Source organism: Ciconia boyciana, chromosome 1 (genome assembly GCF_034638445.1).
Source record: "Ciconia boyciana chromosome 1, ASM3463844v1, whole genome shotgun sequence".
Taxonomy (NCBI): domain Eukaryota; kingdom Metazoa; phylum Chordata; class Aves; order Ciconiiformes; family Ciconiidae; genus Ciconia; species Ciconia boyciana.
In genome coordinates, this window is record NC_132934.1 from 195,140,203 (window position 1) to 195,162,207 (window position 22,005).

The following is a 22,005-nucleotide window of genomic DNA, read 5'->3' on the forward strand; positions in this document are numbered from 1 at the left end:
TGTCTTATTGGGAGGAGAGGGGGTGAGAGTTCTGTACCAAGTTGTCCATGTCTATTTCTATTTCAGAAACACAATTTTAAAAGAACTATTGACTATTTAGATTTAAAGACACATTCACCAACCCTCCAAGTCTCCTACAAATCAAAAGAAAAATCAAGACAGACGAAATATTTAGCACATCTGGGTAGTTCAAGAAGTGGCAGCTCAAGCAGGCCATTTGGGAAACAATGGATTAAAAAGCATATTTCCTTGTTGAAGAAGTGGGCATACTGCATCAAGGTGGCAATTTCAGTAATGGACTGTGATTCAGCCTTCAAGATAAAAGGCTGATGGGCACTGATTAAAAAGTACATTTGCAATTATAAGTACAAAATCTATTTAAATAGTCTCTACCATAATTCTGTTTTTCCATAATTTCTGTAACCATTTAGATACATTGGGCCAGTCCCAACAGGGGTGAGGAGTGGTGTATATCATTCCTCTTTCTATGAATAGTTCATGGTTCTAGCAGACAGTCCAACACTTTGTTTTACTCTACTGTCTATTAAGATACATAACCCTAAACATGATGGAGCATGGGATACTAAAAGACACCCTCCGCTACCATTTTTCAGACCAAACTGTATGAGAACAAAGGGAAAGGGGAAAAGTATATTTTCTAAATTTTATACAACTTGCTGTATGAAATGCCACTACATCCCTTAGTTTACACATGCAATATAAAAGAGAAATAAAAAGTAACTTAAATATTTTAATTTTACCTCAAATATCTGTGCAAACTGCGTTTCCTTGCTGGAAAATATTGCATGGATGCAGTGAATAGCATACTTGGCTTGACGAGGGGGTCCCTTTTTAGCTTTATGATGCAACACTGGAAGCAAAGCACTTAAAAGGAGAAAAAAAAAAAAAGAGATAAGTACCTGTCCACAAATTGAAAATCTACCAAAATATCAAGCTAGCAAAAAGTACACATATACAGAACAGAACACCTCTGCAAAAGTGCTAATTCTTCTGGGTTTGGAAATTTCTTCAAAGAAAGAAAAAAGGCTTATTTACGTGGCTTTCAAGGGGGGGGGGACGGACACGACACGACGACACGACAACAACACACCCACAACCCAAAACTTTTTTGTTGATAAAATATCATGTGGCAAAACATTTTATCTGCAGAAGTTACTAAATGCTCTTCTGGAAATATTCTTGTCTACACATCCCCATTGAATTGCAAAGAATATTTTTACATTGCCATATATTTAATTTAGGAAAAAAACGTAAGTAATTCTGAAGAGCATTGATAAAAATTATAGTAGTATCAGTGACATATCAGCCATCACTACTTTGGATATATTCATTTCACTTCCATTCTTCAAAAAGCACTGCATTTTAAAGTAATTCAAATCTCTCCTGTTTTACCTGAAGTAATACTTTCTTCCAAAAGAATGCAGGATAATGTTTATAGCATGCAAAAGGAAGAAAGAGAACTTCAAAAATCCCATATAGTAAAAGAACACTACTCAGTTTAAGATATACAACTTACGATCGTATATGAGGAAAGTCTTCTTCAATTTTGCTTCCTGTATTTTTGAAAATTTGTAATGCAGCTTCTGCCACTTTTTCATCATCCATTTTCAAGCAAGCCAGGAGAGATTCAAAAGTTTCAGCTGAATGAAATGAGATAGGGTGCGTAAATGAAAGTACCTGCCAAAATAAGATGAAAACCAGGTTAATATTTTTTAAAGGTCCACTTATATAGAACATTCCATCAAGCGTCATTTTCCACTACCATACCGGAATATTTATAATACTCTGCCTGGTTTTGCCACGTGATCCACATTACTCTTTTTCTGTCTTTTTTTTTTCAGTACCTCCTAAACATCTCTGTCTTTATACATGATCTCATCAGTTTTAACTTATTTCTCCAGTCTCAATTTCTTCTCCTGTTATTGTGAACATGTACTTATCAGTGGCTACATCTACATTAGCAAGTACTGGGTTACAGCAGAAGCACGTCTTAAGAGAAACACAATTGATGCTAAGGAAGCAATATTCACATTTCAGGGGTTTTACTTCAGAGTGTTTCTAGACTAACTGAACCCGCTTTAGCCACTGCAACACAACATGTGCTTCTGAAGCCCATCTCATAATTTTGTTTCTCTAAAAGGAATCCAGCTTGTGTGCTTCCAGACTTCATGCTTGTTTGCCAAGTGGAACAACTGGTTGTGCTCTGAATTAAGTTCCTAACTCTAGAGTAGTAATATAGACATACCCCATAGGGTCTCTAGTCCCTCAAGCTTTCCACAGCAGCTTACCAGATCCTGCACCTCTCCTTCAGATTCTTGGACTCTGTCTTCAAGTATGACAGTCCTCCCATGTTAAAAAAAAAAATAATCCTCATTTGATCCTCTCTGAAAGTTTGCCTTCTCTTCATCTTTAAGTGGCTGTTGATTATCAGCCTCTTTCCATAAAATATTCTGACCCATGGCAAAGAAACAATCCTAAAAATCTAGGAACTTCCTCACATGCAGTTTTCTACTTTCACCAAGGTACTTCCCTCCCCGCTTCACTGTATGGCATTCCCTTTTTCTAGACTCCTATACTTGTCCTTTCTGGATTCTTCTCATGATGTACAGACCACTTTCTTCAGGACAATCTTACTCCTCTTCCTTAAAAGTGTCATGCTAGTTCATATTCATATGTAAATACTGACCTGGGAGCCTTCTTTCAAATATGTAGTCCTTCATGACATGATTCTTTCTTACTTAGCTTCACCTTTGTGCTACTGGTGTTTTGCACTTTTATCTAAATAGGCACATCTGGCTAAAGAATCACATGCTCTCAGATGAATCTACTAGGCCCTTAGTTGATCTAAGATATTCTGAAAACTTCTGCATGGGAGTTCTTTAGATTTTGAGGCCTCCGAAGTCAACCCACAGTTGGACTACTCCCAACACTATCATATAACTGAGGTGGTATTACGGCACAAGTACCTTTCTGTGCAAGTACAGACAAAGTTGACACTACGTAGTCTCTGTCAAAGACTTTAGCCTAAAAGCACTAAGTGAAACAAAAAGCCCTATGTAGTTGCATTTAAAAAGTTTCACGCTTTTAACAGTATTTGTAAATAACACAGTGATTAGCCCTTTTCCTCCTAGGAAAAAGGGAGAACAGAGTAAGAAATTTTGTACAATGTCCCCAGAAATGCATCTTGATGGGGTTTGCTATGTTAACCGAGTCTCAAAGATTACACATAGTTGAAATAGTTAAGAGCCCAATTTATGAGGAACTCAGGAGAACCACAGTATTGTACTGATACACAAGTACAGTTCCAAAAGTAATATAACTATATTCACAAACTGCTGAATTCACACTCTAATAATCAAAACTCAGCTACTGATATCACACATGCAACTATTTTTTACTTCCAGAAAAACTTCTAAATGATTTAAGAGAATCTTACTTACATGCTACATAAGATGACCATAGAAAACAAAAACCAAACCAGTATTCTTCCAGATAGCCACCACATGCTTATGACTAAAGATAATGAGTGCTAATTAAAAAATTTTTTTAACAAAGTTGCTTCAGAAAGTTTCACATGCTTACTGACCACCAGGAGTATACTTGCCTTAAGCAACTCAAGACCTGCTCTGATTGCCTGGTCAGTAGGTACACCCTCATCTTCATCATCAGCTGTTCCATCTATAGACTTGTTTACTTGCTTGATAAGGGCACTGAAGAGGAAAACAAAAACATGGGCTTGTATTTACTGAAATTCCACCCTGTATGACTGTTTTCATAAGTTTAAGATACAAGCTTATTTAATAAACTTATTTAAAACTTATAAAACATATATCTGTTTTATAACAAACTTAAGTCAACTACGTACATAATCTGGTTGCCCTCATCTCCCATCTAAATAAAAGCTTATGAAGCATTAAGTTAAAAAATGTTTATCCATCATGAATTAAGAACTATTACATACACATTACTCCGGAAGGATGACCAAAATAAGAAAACAATTTGAGCATTACAAGCAACAAGTTCAGGTAAGAATTATGCTGAGGTTACTAGCTGCTATGGATTCTTAGTAATTGATGGAAAATAACCATTTATAATGTTTAGTCTATAACCAAGAGAAAAAAATAACCACTAAACAGCTGTTCTAAGAGTTTATGAAAAATTTAAAAGACTTATCTCCTGTATATTTCACCTTGACAGTAATGCTTGGGTTTTTTCTTACACTGTACCCTAGGAAGGGAAATGGTGATTATCCAAATGATCCTATTAGTGAGTGGTGCAGGTAGCTTCCCTACCAAGGGCTGCACAATATTCATAATATTCCTTCAGTACATCCTGTAAATAATATTTATAGTACAAAAAAAAAAAAACCAACAACAAAACCAAAAACCAAACAAACAAAAAAACCAAACACCCACAAAACCAACCAACCACCCCCCCACCCCCACCAAACCAAAACCAAAAAAAACCCCACCAAAAAAAAAAAAACCCTGGTAGCAAATCAAGGGAGACACCTCCTAGTCAGACTTCCCATTTCTTTTCTTCTGCCCCAATTGGACAAAAATGACCATATATTAAAAAAACAAAGTCTGACAGTCTCAAAAATAAAGCAGAAGTTTAGTGAAAATTTACAAAGATGGGAGAAGATCAACCCTGTGGCAAAACTAAAAATATGTGCTTTTTACTACTTTTTTTTTTTTGCTTGTATACTGTATGGCAGTCAGTCAGTAGGTAGACTGTGAAACAAGTATTACAGCTTAGTACCACACGTAAATATTAGTTTAAATATACATTTTATATTGCTTCTGTGAATTTGAAAAAACTCATTTTCAAATTTAAAGTAAAAATCCAGCTACACATTGTACTTCAAGATCAAAAGAGAAATCACGTTAAGAGTAACATTCCTGAAACAGATTTTTAAGTGAAATCTCAATGGCTCCATTACATTGTATATGTGACAGGTAGAAAGTGAAAAGGTCAAATACTTAAAAATCAGTTACTATATAGTTAGAATTAACAGATAAGAATTTACCAGTATTTAGAACTCGTTGTCTCTAATAAGGTACCACATATCTCAAATACAGCTGTTAAATAACCATTTCAGCAATTACTTCCCCCCCAATAACTTCATTGGCTTACTCTTCCTTAAAGTCTTGATGCCTCATCACCACAATACTTCCTCAGTTAAATTACTGTTTACATCACTATGAGCTAATATTCTTGGTGGAAAGCTTTAATTAAGTTTTTGAATAGCAACAAAAAGAAATTTCTTTTATAAAAAGTCAGTCACTCACAAACTAAACCTCTCCCATCAGCAACAGATCAATTTTTACTGACAGGTTGTCCTGGCTATGCTGAATAACAAATCAATTTGTGTGGCTACATTCTGAACGAGGAGACAAAAAACCCCTAAGCAAAGGGAAACAGAAGGAAATACCGCAGGTCACCAGACCTTAAACCACACCCGCCCAATCCATTACTGCTTGTGCTTAAAGATGAAATTAGAAACCCCAGTTTCCAACCCTGTGATCTACAGCCAACAACACACACACACAACAATACCTGATGGATTCAGTATCAATGTGCACAGGAGCAATTCTCTCAAGAAGAAACTTTATCATTTCCAGGAAAGGATTTGTTGGTTGTTTTGGATTGCCCAACTTCTTTGTTATTTCCCTCTGCAATATAAGTTTCAATTAAATTTAAAATCAATTCAGTTCCAAAAATGTTCACATATTTTAAGAGCAATTCTTACCACACATCCTTCAGCCTGTTTGCAAGAACATGTTGGGCTAACAAGCATTTCTAACTGACTTCTTATTTTTTCATCATCTTCTAGAACTTGTGTGAACTTTTTCATGAAATCTTGAGCTTTTCCTGGATCAGGAAGGTTTCCTTTAAACAAGCAAAAGGAATCACTGTTTATTCTAATTAGTATCAGTATTGCAAATTACACAAGTTTGAAATGTCACATCAAGAAACTTTCTATGTGTGTTTAAGTACGGGGCAGGGGAACCGCAAAACATCTTAACATGTGCAGGCGTATCTATGAGGACACCAATTTCTAAAAATTTGTATACCCACACACCTCCCCTGGCTATTGCTTTCTTCTCCCTTCACACTCATTTTCCAGTAAGTCTACTTGTTCCTGTTAATAATATTATCAGCTGAAGTTGACCTCAGAATGCAAAACCCATACTCCACAGAAAAAGATACTCAGTAAATAGATCACCTGATATGACAAGTTTGAAAAACACCAAAAAGGGTATTTTTGCTAAATTACTCGCTAACCATAAGCTTTACAACAGCTTGCAACATTAAAAAAAAAAAATTCAACTATATATTTTTTAAACTAAATATTAATTTTATATTCTAACAGGACAATTTCTTGGCAAAGTGTTAGTATACTTTAAGATGTTTCATGGTTTTGGTACAGTAGGTGTTAAGCAAAGTTGGCACAGAAAATGGTAAAAGACTACAGGATAGTTAGTTCAAAACAAGTTCTTTTAAGTACTTGTTTTGCTGTGGGGTTTTTTTGTTTGGTTTGTTTGTTTTTTTTTTTAAATGCAACCCAGAACTAAAAGAATCAGAAAAATTACAAACAGATCAACTTTTATATTATAAAGAAAAGGAAAAAAGGTTTTCGAACAAGGCCAACCAGGCAGCAAGATTCAGTTTTTCCTCCACATTTTTTCAAAAATGTACATAGCCTTAAGCAGTATCTTTTTTTGCCAGAACAGTTTGCTTTTTTTAAAAAAGGTTGATTTAAAAACAAAATTTCAGAATTGTAAATCAAGTTTTTCTTCTTCTTACTGGTTTTAATGCTATTGACATGGTGGGCTGGGGAGAACAAGAAGCATTGCTTTGGGGTTAGTGGTTTTTTCTTTGCCATGAGTACAGGTTATATAGAAGTTCTTCGGTTTCCAAAGTGCCTTCCTGCTACTGAAACCCAGAGTCTTTTGCATTCTCCCAACAGAACTTACAATACCAACATCTCAAAGACAGGTAAGTCAGTAGGTAGTATAGTGGGTTAGTTAACATCAGTTAATATATATTCTGTGATACATGGTAAAGCAGACACTAACACCCTAGATCATCTACGTTTTTAATTAGTCTACAACAGATGCAGCCAAAACATCATGTGAAAAGCTTCACGACTGGAGACTTTTTACAGTAAGGAAGTAATTCTGCTTACAGTTGTCTTAATTCTTTAAAGCCTATTGTTACATCATGTTTATCATGTTTTGTTATAAAATTTATCTGTTGCAAAACTTATAACAAATAAGCTTATCTCAAATGATTTTTAAAGCAAGAAAGCAATATATTTCAACTGTAGCTTTTAGACAGTGTAAATACTTCAACTGACTTACTTGTTATAACCATCACTTTTGAGAATATAGCTTTACTGCTGGCATCTGTCTGCAAGTCACAAAAGAAAAATGTATTAAGTAAAAATTTTACATTATATATTTCCACTTGAATACTGAGTGAGCAAAATTCCGTAATGCATTATCAACAAGTCAGCACCCATCATTTTGCTAACACATCAGTGTGTTAGAAATCAAAACCACCACTGCAAAGTTAATGCTAGATAGTTACAGGAAGTAAAAGGAAGATCATGCCTACAGTAACTGTAGCACATATGCTTATGTAAAATACTTTTATTACTTTTCAGTTACTATATAACTTATAAACAGCACAGATGGGTTATTTCTGTAACTGTTTTCCATCTAAAGCCTCTTTGTTTTAAATATAAAATGAACAGTAAGCATTAAATTCACTTTATCTTCTTGATCAGATATTGATTCTGAGTAGTTTTGGCAGTAGTTCCCACCTTATTGTAAAGAATGGAGGAAGTCAATAATATGGCAATTGCTACTCCTGTTCAGCTGAACAGGGAAGGCAGAGGATAGAAGTGTAATTGTGAAAGTAATAATCCGGGACCATGACAACAACAAAAAAAAGAAAATGTAACTGCATTTCAGGATATCTGTGAAGCTTAGATTTCAGTGAAACCATTGCTGATATAAAATCGTCCAACAGCTCCTTACAAGCAAAATAAGTTACCCAAAACAGACTTTTATCTCATTTATTTTCCTCTTGTCAGTAATTCTTCCGGTACAAGATTTCAAATTCCACATACAAAGTCCACCTTAAGAGTTAGTTCTGACACAGAGTAAATGGAAGAGGAAAAAAGAATACCACAAATTTCACAGCCAGCTAAAACTACATAGTAAGTACAATTTCTTTGTAAAAATCTATTTCTAACAAGTAATTAATGTTTCTACAACATACCACCTGCTACTGCAGGGAGACAAACTAGTTTCCAAGACACTTTTCCCCCACTTTTAGCTGTAATCCACAGTATTCTACAGACTAGGAAGTTTTGCAGAATTACAGTGAAGTTTCAAATATTAAGGAATTATCAGTAAAAATGACAAAGGGAATCCTTAACTGTACAGTGAAGATAACACCCTAATAATCTTCAGAAAAGTCTTCTAAGGTAGACACACAAAAAAAAAGAAATTTTTCACTGCTGTGTCATAAGTTTTGTTAAACAACTCTGATATCTTCCTAAGTAAAATTAAAATTGGAATCTGAAAGAAAATTCAAGCTTACAGCAATACTATCAAAAGCATATAGACCCAGCAGCTTCGAAACCATAAAGGAAGCTGCTCTTTTGCCAGCTGACTTCTGACAGATCAACCTTGGTGACACAAGTTATGAAGTCTACAAAACTTCAGAAATGCATGTAAATAGTATCAATTATGGTCTACAACTACCAAATTATATTATTCTGAGAAAAGATTTAAGACACAACCACACTTCATGAGCTTTCACTGAGGAGTATTTAAATTTAAGAAGAACAGTGTTTAGCCACCACCATTGCTAAAACTGTCTTTTACAGAACTCCTTCTATAACAGACAAAATTGGTAGTAGACAAGCCTAAAAATTACAAACAAGAAAATGTCATATCAACTCAGAAGGCTCATCTTGGTAAGAAGAGTTCTTTTTCTTCTAAAGTACTTAACATGAGGCAAATGAACACGTGCAGTGGGCTTTTTCATCAGGTTCATACCAGGAAAGAGCCACTAAGAGACAGTGTTGCAAGACACTAACATTTTCGTATGAAAGTCTTAGAACTATTATGGAGCAGATAGGAAAAACTTCAAGACAGAGGTCAAAGTCTTGTTCAGGCACATCTAATTTCTTTGCATTTTATTAATGAAATCTGCATATAGATCTCAAAGTTCAAATAAGCCATATCAGCTTTGGAGATAAAAATACAATTTATTACAATAACCTTGGCTAACACATGGAAATGTCTATTTCCAGGAGGAATATCCTTCAACTTTTCAGAGTAAATTTCTGTTCTGCAGTTGACTAGGAGCTATTAAAGAAAATAGGATTATTTTTGAGTCCTAACATATCTGCACAGGTTTTTTGTCATTAAAAAAAGGAAATTAATTAGCCAATTTATGGAACATCTGGCAGTGTTTGAGAATAGTGGCAACCTCAGAAAGATCGGAGTATAACAAAAATATAGCATGAGATTAAGAAAATCAATGTTTTTAAGTGAACATTTCTCTGTATTGTGACATGGACACCTGGCACATAATTCCAGCCATTAAGTATTTCTGCAGAACTTTCTGCCACTTTTTAGCGTTGGAAGAATGCTGTCATTTTCAGGGCTTTTGGCTGTCACAGCTGAAGAGGCATATTCCGACAAGAAATGAAAAAAAAACAGATATTAGATCTGGCCTACAGGATTCAGATAACATTCTCAACAGATACAGCATCTCCATATTCGCACCTCTTGCAACTCAGAAGAAAAATATCAGAACTGTACTGTGGAGTTTCTTTGGTTCTGACTGGTTCAGTCTTCTAATACTGGCTAAGTCTTCAAGTACTGGCTAAAGCTCCCATTAAAACAGACCTTAAGTTGAGCAAACTACTAATCATTCAGCCAAACAAACCTGAGTCAGAAGTATTCTTTTAACTTCTAGTAGTATAACTCCACTGAATAATGACAGATTGAAGAAGATGAAGAAACATTCCTTTTTAGAAGATCTACTGTGGCACTTTATCTACATTATCTTGCATTCATGATATGGAAGCATCAGAACAGCTGCGTATTTGCAGCAAATGAAGCTCAGACTCTAATACAGACAAACCAGCATTCACCCACTTTTCCACATGCGAACAGGCAAGTTTATATATTTCATTTAACTGTATACCATTGCTGTAGGAAAAAACAAGAGCTGTGATTTATGCTTTTGCTCTTCAGAGAAGTAACTCATCTTAAAGGAAAGTTTGGTGTCCATCCTGTCTCAGATTAGGAGAAATTATAATCAACAGAAATGGAAATTTTCTTAACACAGTTTCAGTCTCCTCAGTAGTGCTTACACTGGGGAAAGCCTGAAGAGGAAAAAAGGAGAAAGCTTGAAGAGTTTTACTAAACAGCGAAAAGGTTTTCTAAGATGAGACAAATAGTGGACTGGAAAGTTCAAAGATTTATAATCACAGAATCATGTAGGTTGGAAGCAACAACTGTAGGTCACGTGGTTGAACTGCCTACTCAAAGCAGGGCCAACTTAAATCAGGTTTTGCTCCAGGCCTCATCTAGTTGCATTTTAAATATTTACAAGGATGAAGATTTCACAGCCTCTCTGGGCTACCCATTGCCATAGTTGATCACCTTTACTGCAATTTTTTCCTTACTACCTAATCAAGATTTCCTTGTGGCAACTTCTGTACACTGCTTCTTGTCTTATCCCCTGTTCATCTCAAAGCTCTCACAATGTCTACACTTGCCACAAGGACAACACCTACAGGAGAAAAATCAACAACTAAGCTATCATGACTAAGTGGAGAAATTCAGCCAAGGTGAAAAAGCTCATATGATAACACCCTGGTAAATTCTAAAAGGTTACTAGTTCATTTCAGTTTTGTTTCCTGAAAGAAAACAAAAGTTTTTACAACTCTGAATGACTAATGGGTATTTGTCTCAAAATTATTACTGCCTTGGACTGTATGCCCCTTCAGTTCTACTCCAATTATGAAAACGCACTCTTATCTCAAACACAATTAATCATATGAGTTAATTATCAATTTGGGAAAAAATAAAACAAACAAAAAAGCCAACATACAAGGAGCATCACAGAGAAAAAAGTTTTGGTAAAAATAGCTAAGCCTCTGCATTGGGCATAACAGGCAGGGTTTGGGGTAGCAAAGTGCTGCTGGGGTGACCTGTGCAGGAGGAAGTCAGGGACTCCTGGTCAAAGCCACTTCCACCCAGCGCTGCGACCAACAAACCGACACACCACCCATCGAAACTTCAGCCAGTCAGAGGAGCCTATGGTGCCTCTGAGAAAACATATTTAAGAAAGGGTGGTAGCCGCTAGGGGCAACAAGAGATATGCCAGGGCAGGAAGGACAGCAGAGCAGGAGGAGAGAGATGCTGAAGGAAAAGAAGAGACACCTGAGCAGAGGCAGGAGAGATGCCAGGGTAAGAGCCCCTGGAGCAGGGGTGGACAGGAGGCACTGGATAAAGTACAACTCTAAAGGGACTGCGGCTGGTGGACGAACCCACGCTGCAGCAGTGGGTAAGAAACAAGGAGCAGCAAAAGGAAATGAACCACCATGCCCTGACCCCCATCTCCTGTGCTGCCATCGCCTCACCAAAGGGACGGAGCATAGCGTGCGGCAAGGGGCCTGGGGGACCTTGAAGCAGAGAAGAGAGGTGTCTGAAGGGGAACCAAGGGGTGTTTCTTTAAGTGTTTATTTCTTTGCTTTTATTTCTCAATACCAGAATCAATAATAAAAAGTTTATGTTAATTGACAATAAACTAAATTAAGTAAAATTCCCTGACTCTAAACTGTTTTGTTGTCCACGACAGCATCTCAGATCACAAGCCCTTAAATTCTCCCATGCAGTCCTGTTACTCAAAAGAAAAGTGTAGAGAATTAGTACTTAATAGAAAGATATGATGAAAGCCACATGGATAAATGCAAACATGTCAACAGCATACACTGTTTTGAATGTGATGTTTATGCTGGCATTTATCAAAACCTACATGTTTAATTCCAAATCATATTTGATATTTTACAATTCAGAAAGAACTTTCATTACATGTCCCTGCAAACAAAAGGAAAAGTTAAAATTTCATTTTCAACTGAAATGCAGAATATATCAAGAAACTAACTCAGGTTTTAAATGCATAAGTGTGTTTAAATTACACCAAAGAATATAAAACAGTACATGAAAAATATTTCAATACAGTCACTGAAATGCAATGAAGTACTGTTGTACTAGCAGTTACTGCACTTAGAATTTAATACAACACTACAGCATGACTTAAATCCACTAAGTCAAATTTATGAATTTCACTGCAATCAGGACTGAAACAGCAAGGGATGCATTTTGATTTGCTAAGTCTTTTTCTGTCTGCAAAACAGTAGCATTTCCAAGCAGATACAATAAATAATGCAATCACACTTGTAAAAATGCAGTTACCCACTCTTCCTGTTCAGGTAATTCCAGCAAATGGATAATTCAGTCATAAAACTTCATTAAATTTACTGTGGTATATGAGTATATATGCATATAGAAAGTAAAAATCACACACACGTATATGAATGTGACCATGGCAACACTTTCTACTATATAGCATTTCTGTTAAAGAAGCACCATATTAAGCTTTTGGCATTAAAGTCAAGTTCTAATCACATCCTAAATTCCATCCAGAATTTCATCTTATGATTTTTTCCCCCCAAAATATGAGTATGCACATACGTATAACTAAAACAAATCCAAATTTTACTTTATGAGAATATTCTAAATGCTCAATAAATGTTTTTCTTTCTGAGCAAATTTGTAAAAAAAAAATTCAATTGTAGTCTGATATCTCCAATACAACATTTAAGAAGTTTCCAAGAGGGAAGAGAAACAAGTAACCTGTTGGGATAAAAATATTCAGATTTCTTGAATGTTACTAATTATACCCAAGACAAGTCAGGGTGTATAGGTACTTTTTCTTAATTACTCAATTTGGCAGTCAAAAATAATATGCTGGTTTTCCCCCTCTTTCAAGAGCCAGAACAATCCTGGCAAGATGCAACTCAAACACTGGGAGCAAATATTTTAGTATCAAATGACTGGCAAAAATATTTTTAAAATTTCTAAAACACCCCTACCTCTTCACTTTTACTGACAATATGTATACACATTTCCTACTGCAAGGGTAGTCTAAGGGAATACCAGTTAACTTTCACAATATTTTCTGTCTGTCATTAAAAATAAGCTTGAGATAGTCAAACAAATGGAATTAAAAATAGCTTATTCTTTTAAGTAAAACTGCATATTCAGTGTGGGATAAAGATAAATTGAACTCACTTTGGGTTGTTTTATTAAGTCAACTAAATCCTTTACTTGATGTCGTAGCAGATTTTGACATTTCCACATTTCATTCAATGCTCTAAAAAAAAAAAAAAGCTGTCAAAGTCATCTAATAAGTAACACAACTGTCCAATAAGAGCCTTTAAATTCTTTTCAGCTTCAGACTCAGGAATGTGCTTTGCTCACACATAAAATTTCATTGCTGTGTGAGCAAAGGCTAAATGGTTCCTAATAGCTTGATATGGAAAATTTAATTGGTCATACTAGATTGCAACAAAGTGAGATTTTGAAACAAGTTTTATTTCAGATGCTTAACTACACTGCCTTTAAAAGAAGTAGGAAGTAACTGATGTCTAGCCCATAAAGAACTCATTTGTACAAGCCTGAAGTCACTCTTCTAAAAACATTCCAAGAAGCAGGCTAAAGCAGATGTTTAAGATTTTTATCATCAAAACAATGTTTTTCTTGCACACAGAAAGCAGCTACTAGATTAATAAATTGTGAATGCGGACATGATTAGACTTGTAAGACATGCATTAGAGATATTTAATAAAAATTGAAAATCAGCACACTTTCCAGAAAAAATAAGCCATATGGAAAAAAAAAAAAAGCACAGCTTCATTTGAAAAACTTCCAGAATCCACAAGTAAAAAGTCAGCTCTATATAACTAAATGAAGATACTATTCTTTAAAATGAGTAATTCTGCATATGAAAACTAGAATTCAGAAGTTATTTGTTGCCTGAAATAACAAGGACAGAAAAGAAGCCATTCTGCATTTTTGTTTAGCCTATACTAAAAATTACTAGAACAGTAACTTTTTTTTTTTTAATATACTATTCTTAATTTTAGTTTGTTACAGTTGTATTATCTTTAGGCAGGTAATACAAGAAATGCAGGGGATTCAAACAACAGTTTCTGGAGTATTTGAAGGCTTTGGGGTTATTTTAAGCCATTCTTTTATATAAAAAGCTTTTTCTATATTCAATTTTCGAGTGACTGAGTACTACCAAATGAAAAACAAAGTAAAACTAACTAAAAACAGTCAAACTGTGAACATTACAGCAGCAAAACTGTTATTAGTCGAATGCATGCGTATCTATGCATTTTAAGCTGGAGACAGCATGTAACATATTAAGGAAAATGCATATTGAAGGAGGAAAGACAAACAAGTAATTCCTTCCCACTCTTAAATCATCCTGGCTGCTAAAACAAGGAGTATATTAATTGAGAAGTTGTGAGATAAGATCTAGGGCTAGTCAACGCTACTATCTATGCTATCTCTTTTCAGACATAAAAGGACTGACATGCACTCAAGCTTCTTGCCAGATCTCTGAGAGTACTTTTTTTTAGCTGTTTATGGTTAAAAGGTACCACACCTTGTTAGAAAACACCCTATTAGTTTTGGGTTGATGTCCCCCCTCCCTTCAATCCCACTTGAAAAATAGATACTATTGCTACATTCTATTTTCTAATAGTTTGCAAACTACTTTTGTCCACTGGCTTAGGCTACTCATAACAATTTAGAACTAATTTCAGTAATAATTGTATTAAAGATATTTTGCAAGAAGTCAAAAACAGTACATACTTCACAGCATTTGAATCCAGTGTTGCATAAAGGTAATATAAACATTTCATTCGTTCATTTGTTTCCAAGTTGTGAGGGACCATATACTGAGCAAAGATACGTTCAACAAGTAATCTGAAAGACAGGATTAAGAAACTTAAACTGTAAAGCAAGAAAGTGGTCTTGAATTGCTAAAACATTCATTCAAAAATTCTCAGACCTATCTAGAGATCAGTTATTGCATATAAAGATGGGGTTATTCAAAATCCTAAAGGTCAAGTTCCTTAACTTCCAATATAACTCAGTATAAACTAAACAATAATATATTATTACAGAAGATGTAATGTTAATGTTAGCACTAGAACATTTAAGAGATGACATTATCAAAATCAGATGTATTAATCTAGATAGGAACCAAAGGGTTTTAGAGAAGGATGCCTCTTAATTATCAGCCCAAAGAGATGTTATCAGTGAATATCATTACAGGGCAGTACTGGGGTAAATTCATTAATTGACCGAAATTCATGGGCCTAAAATAAAAAAGAAATATCACATCAATTATATCACATGTTATCATGAAGCCCAGAAGGAGAATTCAGATACTAGGTCAGAAGGAGCTGACTTCCCTCCACCCCTCCCCCACCCCTTCCCCAAGGGCTGAGTTTATCCCATTTCTTTTGCTTCCACAATAAAAATGCAGGTACATTCACACGCAAATTATTAAAAGTTTCTGCTATAACATGGAAGGTCCTTATTTGGATACAGGAGGAGAGAAAGGTTTGGGTCTGTCAGTTACCTAGGAAAGACTGAGAAGAAAAAACAAAATGAAGACTAAAACCCATGTTGCAATCTTAAATACCAAGGCCCACGACTTCTGCAAATTGAGGTCAACGTTAACAGAACAGAGTAAATAGGTAAAAAAAAAAGAAAAAAACAAAAACCTCATGCATGTTTAGGCTAGAAATGAGAAGAAAATCCTTACACACAATTGGATGGGGTGGTCAAAAACCAAACCCAGCTAGTTTAAAAAAGATCCCAAAGTTTAAGAAAAATGTGAGTGGGTGAGATTGGATCTGAAAATCCAGACAGTTCTGTCCACTTCCATGGTACCATGAAATAATTGCTTATTTTGGAGATGACTGAGGCTGCAAGTTTTTGAAAGCATTTGTATGGGTTTGCAATGCCATTTGTATCTGATCATGCTGTGAAGGCCAAAGGCTCATTTCCAAAGCCAACAAGACCGCCTTGATTAGTCAAGGAGGACTAGTTCCCAATCTAGTTTCTCATGTGCAACTATCTATTTTTCAATACAAGCAACCATATACAAGTCTATAGCTAGTATGACAGAGGCACCACTTTTACCACAAATCCAGGACAAGGCTCTAATTCATGGCTATTATCATACAGAAAAACTAACCTTCTGCAGAGTGAGATGCCTTAACTGTCGTCACTACATATACTAGACTTATCTTTAAAACATACAGGAACAACATGCAAATCTAAAGCAAGTTCGTTAAAGCAATTTTACTTATTGAATTTTAACATAAAAATTAGCAAGCTACCAAAATGTAAACAAAAGCCTCCTTTACAGAAGCGGTGAAGTACAGCTAAAAATTTTGAAATATTCCAACCTATCTCACCCTTTAGAATCACTTTTAGCCTTTAAAAAAAAAAAGTAGACAAAAACAACACAGGACAACATTTGGCTGCAGCTGTACAAGATTACACACCGGATCAAAACATACAGGATTATCAAGTCTCCTCCTTCTTGTTAGCACTTGAGCACAAAGGAAAAACAAATCTGCGTAGTAAGTTACTACACTTATCCACAGAATCGCCTAGCTTTCATGACTGACTTACCGGTCATCAATACTGTTTTGATAATATATATGCAGAAGTTTATCTTTGATCCATGATATCTGTTTTGCAGCTTCTTTTCCTGCTTCTGATTGTAATGAATATTTCTTGTATATCTGTGCAAGTCCCATCATAGCTTCCTTCCTCACTCTCCACTTGAGAAAAAGAAATAGTACCCAGTTTAGCCATTCAAAACTCAAAACTGAAAAGACTATAGAATTTCCTGGTAGGTATTTCTACACCAAAATAAAACAGTTTAATTTACAAAAAAGTTAAACTGAGTTCAAAGTGCAACACTTTCTCATTAGTACATACATCACATCATGTCTATTATGCTAAACCTTTCAACATCAGTAACTACTATGCAAGTATGGCTCTTGAATTTAGAATTGCTACAAATTTAAGCCAACACCCTTTCTCACAGATCTATACTGAATACTTGCGATTGTATTACAGGTGCAACAGGGGAAAGCACGTCACCAAATGAAAAAAAAAAAATCAGGTGACAATGTTAATTTTAAAAGTTTGCCATCAACACCCTTGTTTACCATGCTTTAACATAGCAGCAAACCTCAAATTTTACCAAATAATGAAACATAGCTAAATTAAATTTCAAGATTTTTAATTTCAAGATATTGAATTTCAAGATATTCAAATTTTAAAGCTACTACACTGTTTTGCAGTCTTCCAATGATCTAATTAAAAGCAGGTAAACTATCTACCTCTGACAGTGGAACATCTTCCATCAGTAATCTACAATAAGTTTTGAAACCTACTTGCAAAACCTCTTATGAAAAATGTTAGAATGTTTTACAACAGTCTCATTTTACTTAAAAATTTTACTAAAACTAGACAACTGGAGCAATGTTGTTGTGCTTCAGCCTTTTTTTTTTTTTAATCATACCATCTTAAACAAAAATACAGCACAATGAAAAATGTGTCATTCCCGTCAGGGGCAAAAGATGCCTCATTAAACAGACTGCTTCAAAATTTTTTGCATTATATTGGTTTTCATTACTAGTTTTAAAATTAGTTCAGCATTTCTTAGAAGCGTTGCTTTTTAAAAAGCTGTATTACAGTCTAGAAATACAACGCAGAGCCATTATTGGTACTAATTATGTCTTACCCGCTTGTCCAGTGTTCGTTCTCTGACAAAATTAAGCAGGTGATCATTGACAAGCAAAAGATCTTTTTTAGCAGCAGTAACTATGGATACTATAACATCATGCCTTATGGCCTCTTCAGGATCATGTGACCTTACTTTAAGATATTCTGGAAAAAAATAGAATAAGTATTTCATTGTAAGTATACAACTTCAGCTGCTTTTCTTTCTCCAGACAGTACTCAACTGACAGAAGCAGAAGATATGATTTTCTACTGTTTTGAGCATCAACAGTAAGAAATGAATAGTTTTCTCTAAGATTAACTGGAATGTCAGTAAAACTTTTTAGTTGCTTAGAATATAAAATTTTTATATTTCTGGCATTATGGAAATAAGAGTTACGGGGCTACATTTTTATTTTTATTATTTTGTACAACAGTTAGGCTATGTCTACATTAGCAACTATTATAGCCCAACAGAATTGGATCTGTTGAGAAGAACAGACACTGATGAGAACTTGATATCCACACTATATACATTTTAAAGTCTTACTTCAGGCTAGAGGCTACTCTCTTCCTGCAGACTCCATCCCTTTTGGCTGCTGGAGCACATTAGTTGCACTCCTGACCACAGCTTCTGTATTATCCACAAGGAATCTAGTTCACATGCTCCAGGAATACTCCACAGTGTGAGCCATGTAAGCATTGTAAGCAGGGACAAATCAAGAGACATACTTCAAAAGCATGCTCTTTGACGAAGCTATAAAGCTTATTTAGATGCATTCAAGTTTATTCAACGTAAAATAATTTTCCTAGATTATTTTGGCCCATTGCTACTTATTTGGTACTATCAATAATCTTATACTATCGACACTTTAAGATTTCTGCTTATAAGTGTCAAACATGTTAGCTACCTATTGTCATTTTAGAAAGCTGACAAAAAATAAAACGGCAAAGTTCATTTATCTTTTTAGAAGTATGTATTTTAGGTTAATTTAGAAGCACAAACAGGTAGGAAAATGCATACAAAAGTTAAGATCACTGTACACAGCATACATCAGTGAAACATTGAGAACATTAAGAAACATTGAAAATTCAAAGTTTACTCTAAATTAAATAACCAGAGGTTACTGTTTTCTTATTACTGTTCAATGACCAGTGAAAATTGTCATGTCTCATCTGAAATATTGGCCATTAACATTTCTGGTAATCATCACAAGTGTCAAAAGAGTACGTCAAGAAATAAAGCTTTGCACTTATGGAGGTTATGAAAGTTGAAATCCAAATAAGACCTTTTAAAAAAACAGTTTTGTTCCACAGGAAAACATAATAAACTAAAACAAACGAAGAACAATGCCATTGCATAAAACAATTCTGGTTTCAAACACCAGTGAGTCAGAAATTTTTCAGCAATTTGACTTTGATAAGCTCTGTGGGGAGAGAGAGGAGGGGCAAGCAAAATTACATTTCCCAGAGGATACCATTAGAGGGGGCACAAAGCCTTTCTGCAATGTAAAATAGAAATAAAAAACACCCTTGAAAATACAATTCTGATAATCAAAAAATAAATATCTTTACCATTCCATTAAGGAAAGGTCCAGAAATTGTACTTTTTTTTTTTAAGCTGGCTTAACAATACCAATAACTAAGGGATGATTCTAGCCTGCCTGTATTTGTGTCTAACTTGACAAATGCTCAGCAAGCACGAGAGCAATCCCATGCACTTAAGAGTCCTTTAAATTCCCTCCTTAGAGCAAGTGGGCAAACATATTATCTCCAAAGAATTACAAGAAGTAGGAGTTTATTGATCAGGGGAAAATACAGTCTCCATATACACTTTGGGGGGAATAAAAACCAACAAACCAACCCATTCTCTTTAATTACACTTTTTTCATTAAGACACCGGGAGCAACAAATACTAAATGCTTCTATCTGTGCCATCTGCCTTCCTCCTACAGAGGTCTTGAATTACAGTCTGTGTTTGGGCTGAAGGAGCAGGAACCAATGGCTGTGGTCACAGTTATGAGGACTGTTTTCATGTTTAGACAGTGGCTGCATAATATTTACACATTTCAGCTTTGTGGAACTGAAGTCTCTGCTCCACACCCTAATTAATAAATGCCATGACCATTAGGTTAGTCAGGCTGTCTTTGCCTGATCCCATGGTGCTTAATTTCAACAGCAGTTGGGAATGCAACTACTGTAAGAGAGGGAGAGTGATCTCTTTGGTTAAGGCATTCTTTATGTACAATCCCCTCAGCCTGAGAAGCAGCACTGAAGGCAGGGACTCTGACTTAGCACTCCGACCTCAATTACATCCTCTACAACATCTGACAATGTACTTAGGATGACAACTAACCTTCCTGACTTTTCTAGGAGACCTAAAATTGTATTTTAGTGTTATAATACATCTGGTACCTGTTAAGTCTTTTGCTAGGTCAGGATGGTTCATAAGGCAGTGACTTGCAAATTTCACACATTCAAGACGAATAGGTACATGGATATCATTAAACCTATTTAGAAACAAGACAATGCATTACAACAACAACAAAAATATCACTTCTACCAAAGCAATTAGTTTATTTCTACACAATCTCAAATACCTCTGAAAACATTTTTATGCTTCCCATGCACAGTTACATGCATAATACTGTAAAATCAGAGATGTTTTAAGTAGACCGTCTTCAGCTTAAGAAAAAATTCCTGTACTCATTTATTAATTCATATTCTGAACATGAAGAGAAATATCCTCTCCTGGTACACATGAAAAACTCCTAGGCAGACAACAACTATTTATTAGAAAGATGTCTGACATATTTTAACTATCTTTTCTGTAATGTTCCACATGTTTAACCATGAACCATGTATCAGCAACTAAAAGTTTTACAAGCCTTGAGATATTCACCCCCTCTTTAAACTGTATGATAGACAGCAAACAAATGGGCATCTAGCCTAGTAAAAATTTCTTCTGAGATGGATCACTTCAACTTCTGTAACATTTCCTTTCAAAAGACTGAATTAGGTTTGATGCTTGAAAACTAGTATTTTCTTGTGTTTAATTTTCATATAAGTAATTTTATAATAAAACTAGTGATGTAATAAGAGTTACAAACAACTATTTTGAAAAATTAGATGCATTTTCAAGCTATCCTCAAAATGCTTGGTTTTAAACAAATTAAAAATTGAATTTTAGAACATTATTGCTTTTGAAATGCTTATTTCTCAAATAAAGAGGTTTTAAGGAATAACTGTTTTAGTAAAAATCAGGTATGTTTTCAAAATCAAGAGATTTTAAGAAAGGTTCCTTTAAAAACACAGCTATAACAACTTAGTCAAAATCCTTGAAAAAAGTAAATACATGTATGTGATTCGTAACTTGTTGGAAACAGTAATTATGAACAACAGATTGTATGAACAACAGATTGCACGTATTCACATTGCTTCACATTATAACACAATGAAGCATTTTCCTTGGGGCTCAAATTAGATCTGGTATTTTTTTTATGACGTTAATTTTTTTAATATTTATTAATTTCTCAAGAAGTTTCCTAAAATTTTTTAATGACATCTTAAGTTTCTCCTGACTACAAGCTCCAGCTATATTTTCTATCTCAAACTGGCAGAATATTTCAAAAACAAAAGACTACGTGTGTTTGCAGTATTGTAAATACTTCATACCTCTTTTAAGGCACTCCTACCATCAAAAAAGTTGAAACCAGTATACAAATACTATACATAAAAGCCCCAAAACCAGTTCTAATATCATCTGATACCACACAAATGTCATTTGATGGTGTTTTAGAATTAATCTATCACTGAATAGTTTCACTTGTGAAGAACTTAAAATGAACTATTCCTTTTTCTTGATAATGGCAATAAAGACAGTTGCAAAAAAAAAAAAACTAAAAAGGGATAATTTCTAATTGTTCACTCTGCAGAATCACAGATGCAGAAGATGTATGTAAAATAATCTCTTTAGCATTATCTGTCAGATTTCAGATAAAGCAGCAAGAGTGTACTCACACTTAGCTGTGTCATTTAAAAAAAAAAAAAAAAGTTGAAT

The 22,005-nt window shown here is 34.8% G+C and overlaps 1 protein-coding gene across 6 annotated transcripts in view; it reads right to left on the reverse strand.

Annotated features, from left to right (window-relative positions):
- PDS5B (PDS5 cohesin associated factor B) overlaps positions 1-22,005 on the reverse strand; it is a 130,995-nt gene that overhangs the window by 42,629 nt on the left and 66,361 nt on the right. For all 6 annotated transcript variants that reach the window (XM_072850372.1, XM_072850373.1, XM_072850376.1 and 3 more), the window contains 11 exons: positions 20,361-20,455; positions 17,968-18,113; positions 16,845-16,996; positions 15,006-15,119; positions 13,416-13,497; positions 7,389-7,437; positions 5,774-5,913; positions 5,581-5,696; positions 3,626-3,731; positions 1,538-1,698; positions 762-885 (listed from right to left, as the gene is read on the reverse strand). In XM_072850372.1, the coding sequence (XP_072706473.1) occupies positions 762-885; positions 1,538-1,698; positions 3,626-3,731; positions 5,581-5,696; positions 5,774-5,913; positions 7,389-7,437; positions 13,416-13,497; positions 15,006-15,119; positions 16,845-16,996; positions 17,968-18,113; positions 20,361-20,455 (1,285 nt within the window). The remainder of the gene's footprint in view (positions 1-761; positions 886-1,537; positions 1,699-3,625; positions 3,732-5,580; positions 5,697-5,773; positions 5,914-7,388; positions 7,438-13,415; positions 13,498-15,005; positions 15,120-16,844; positions 16,997-17,967; positions 18,114-20,360; positions 20,456-22,005) is intronic.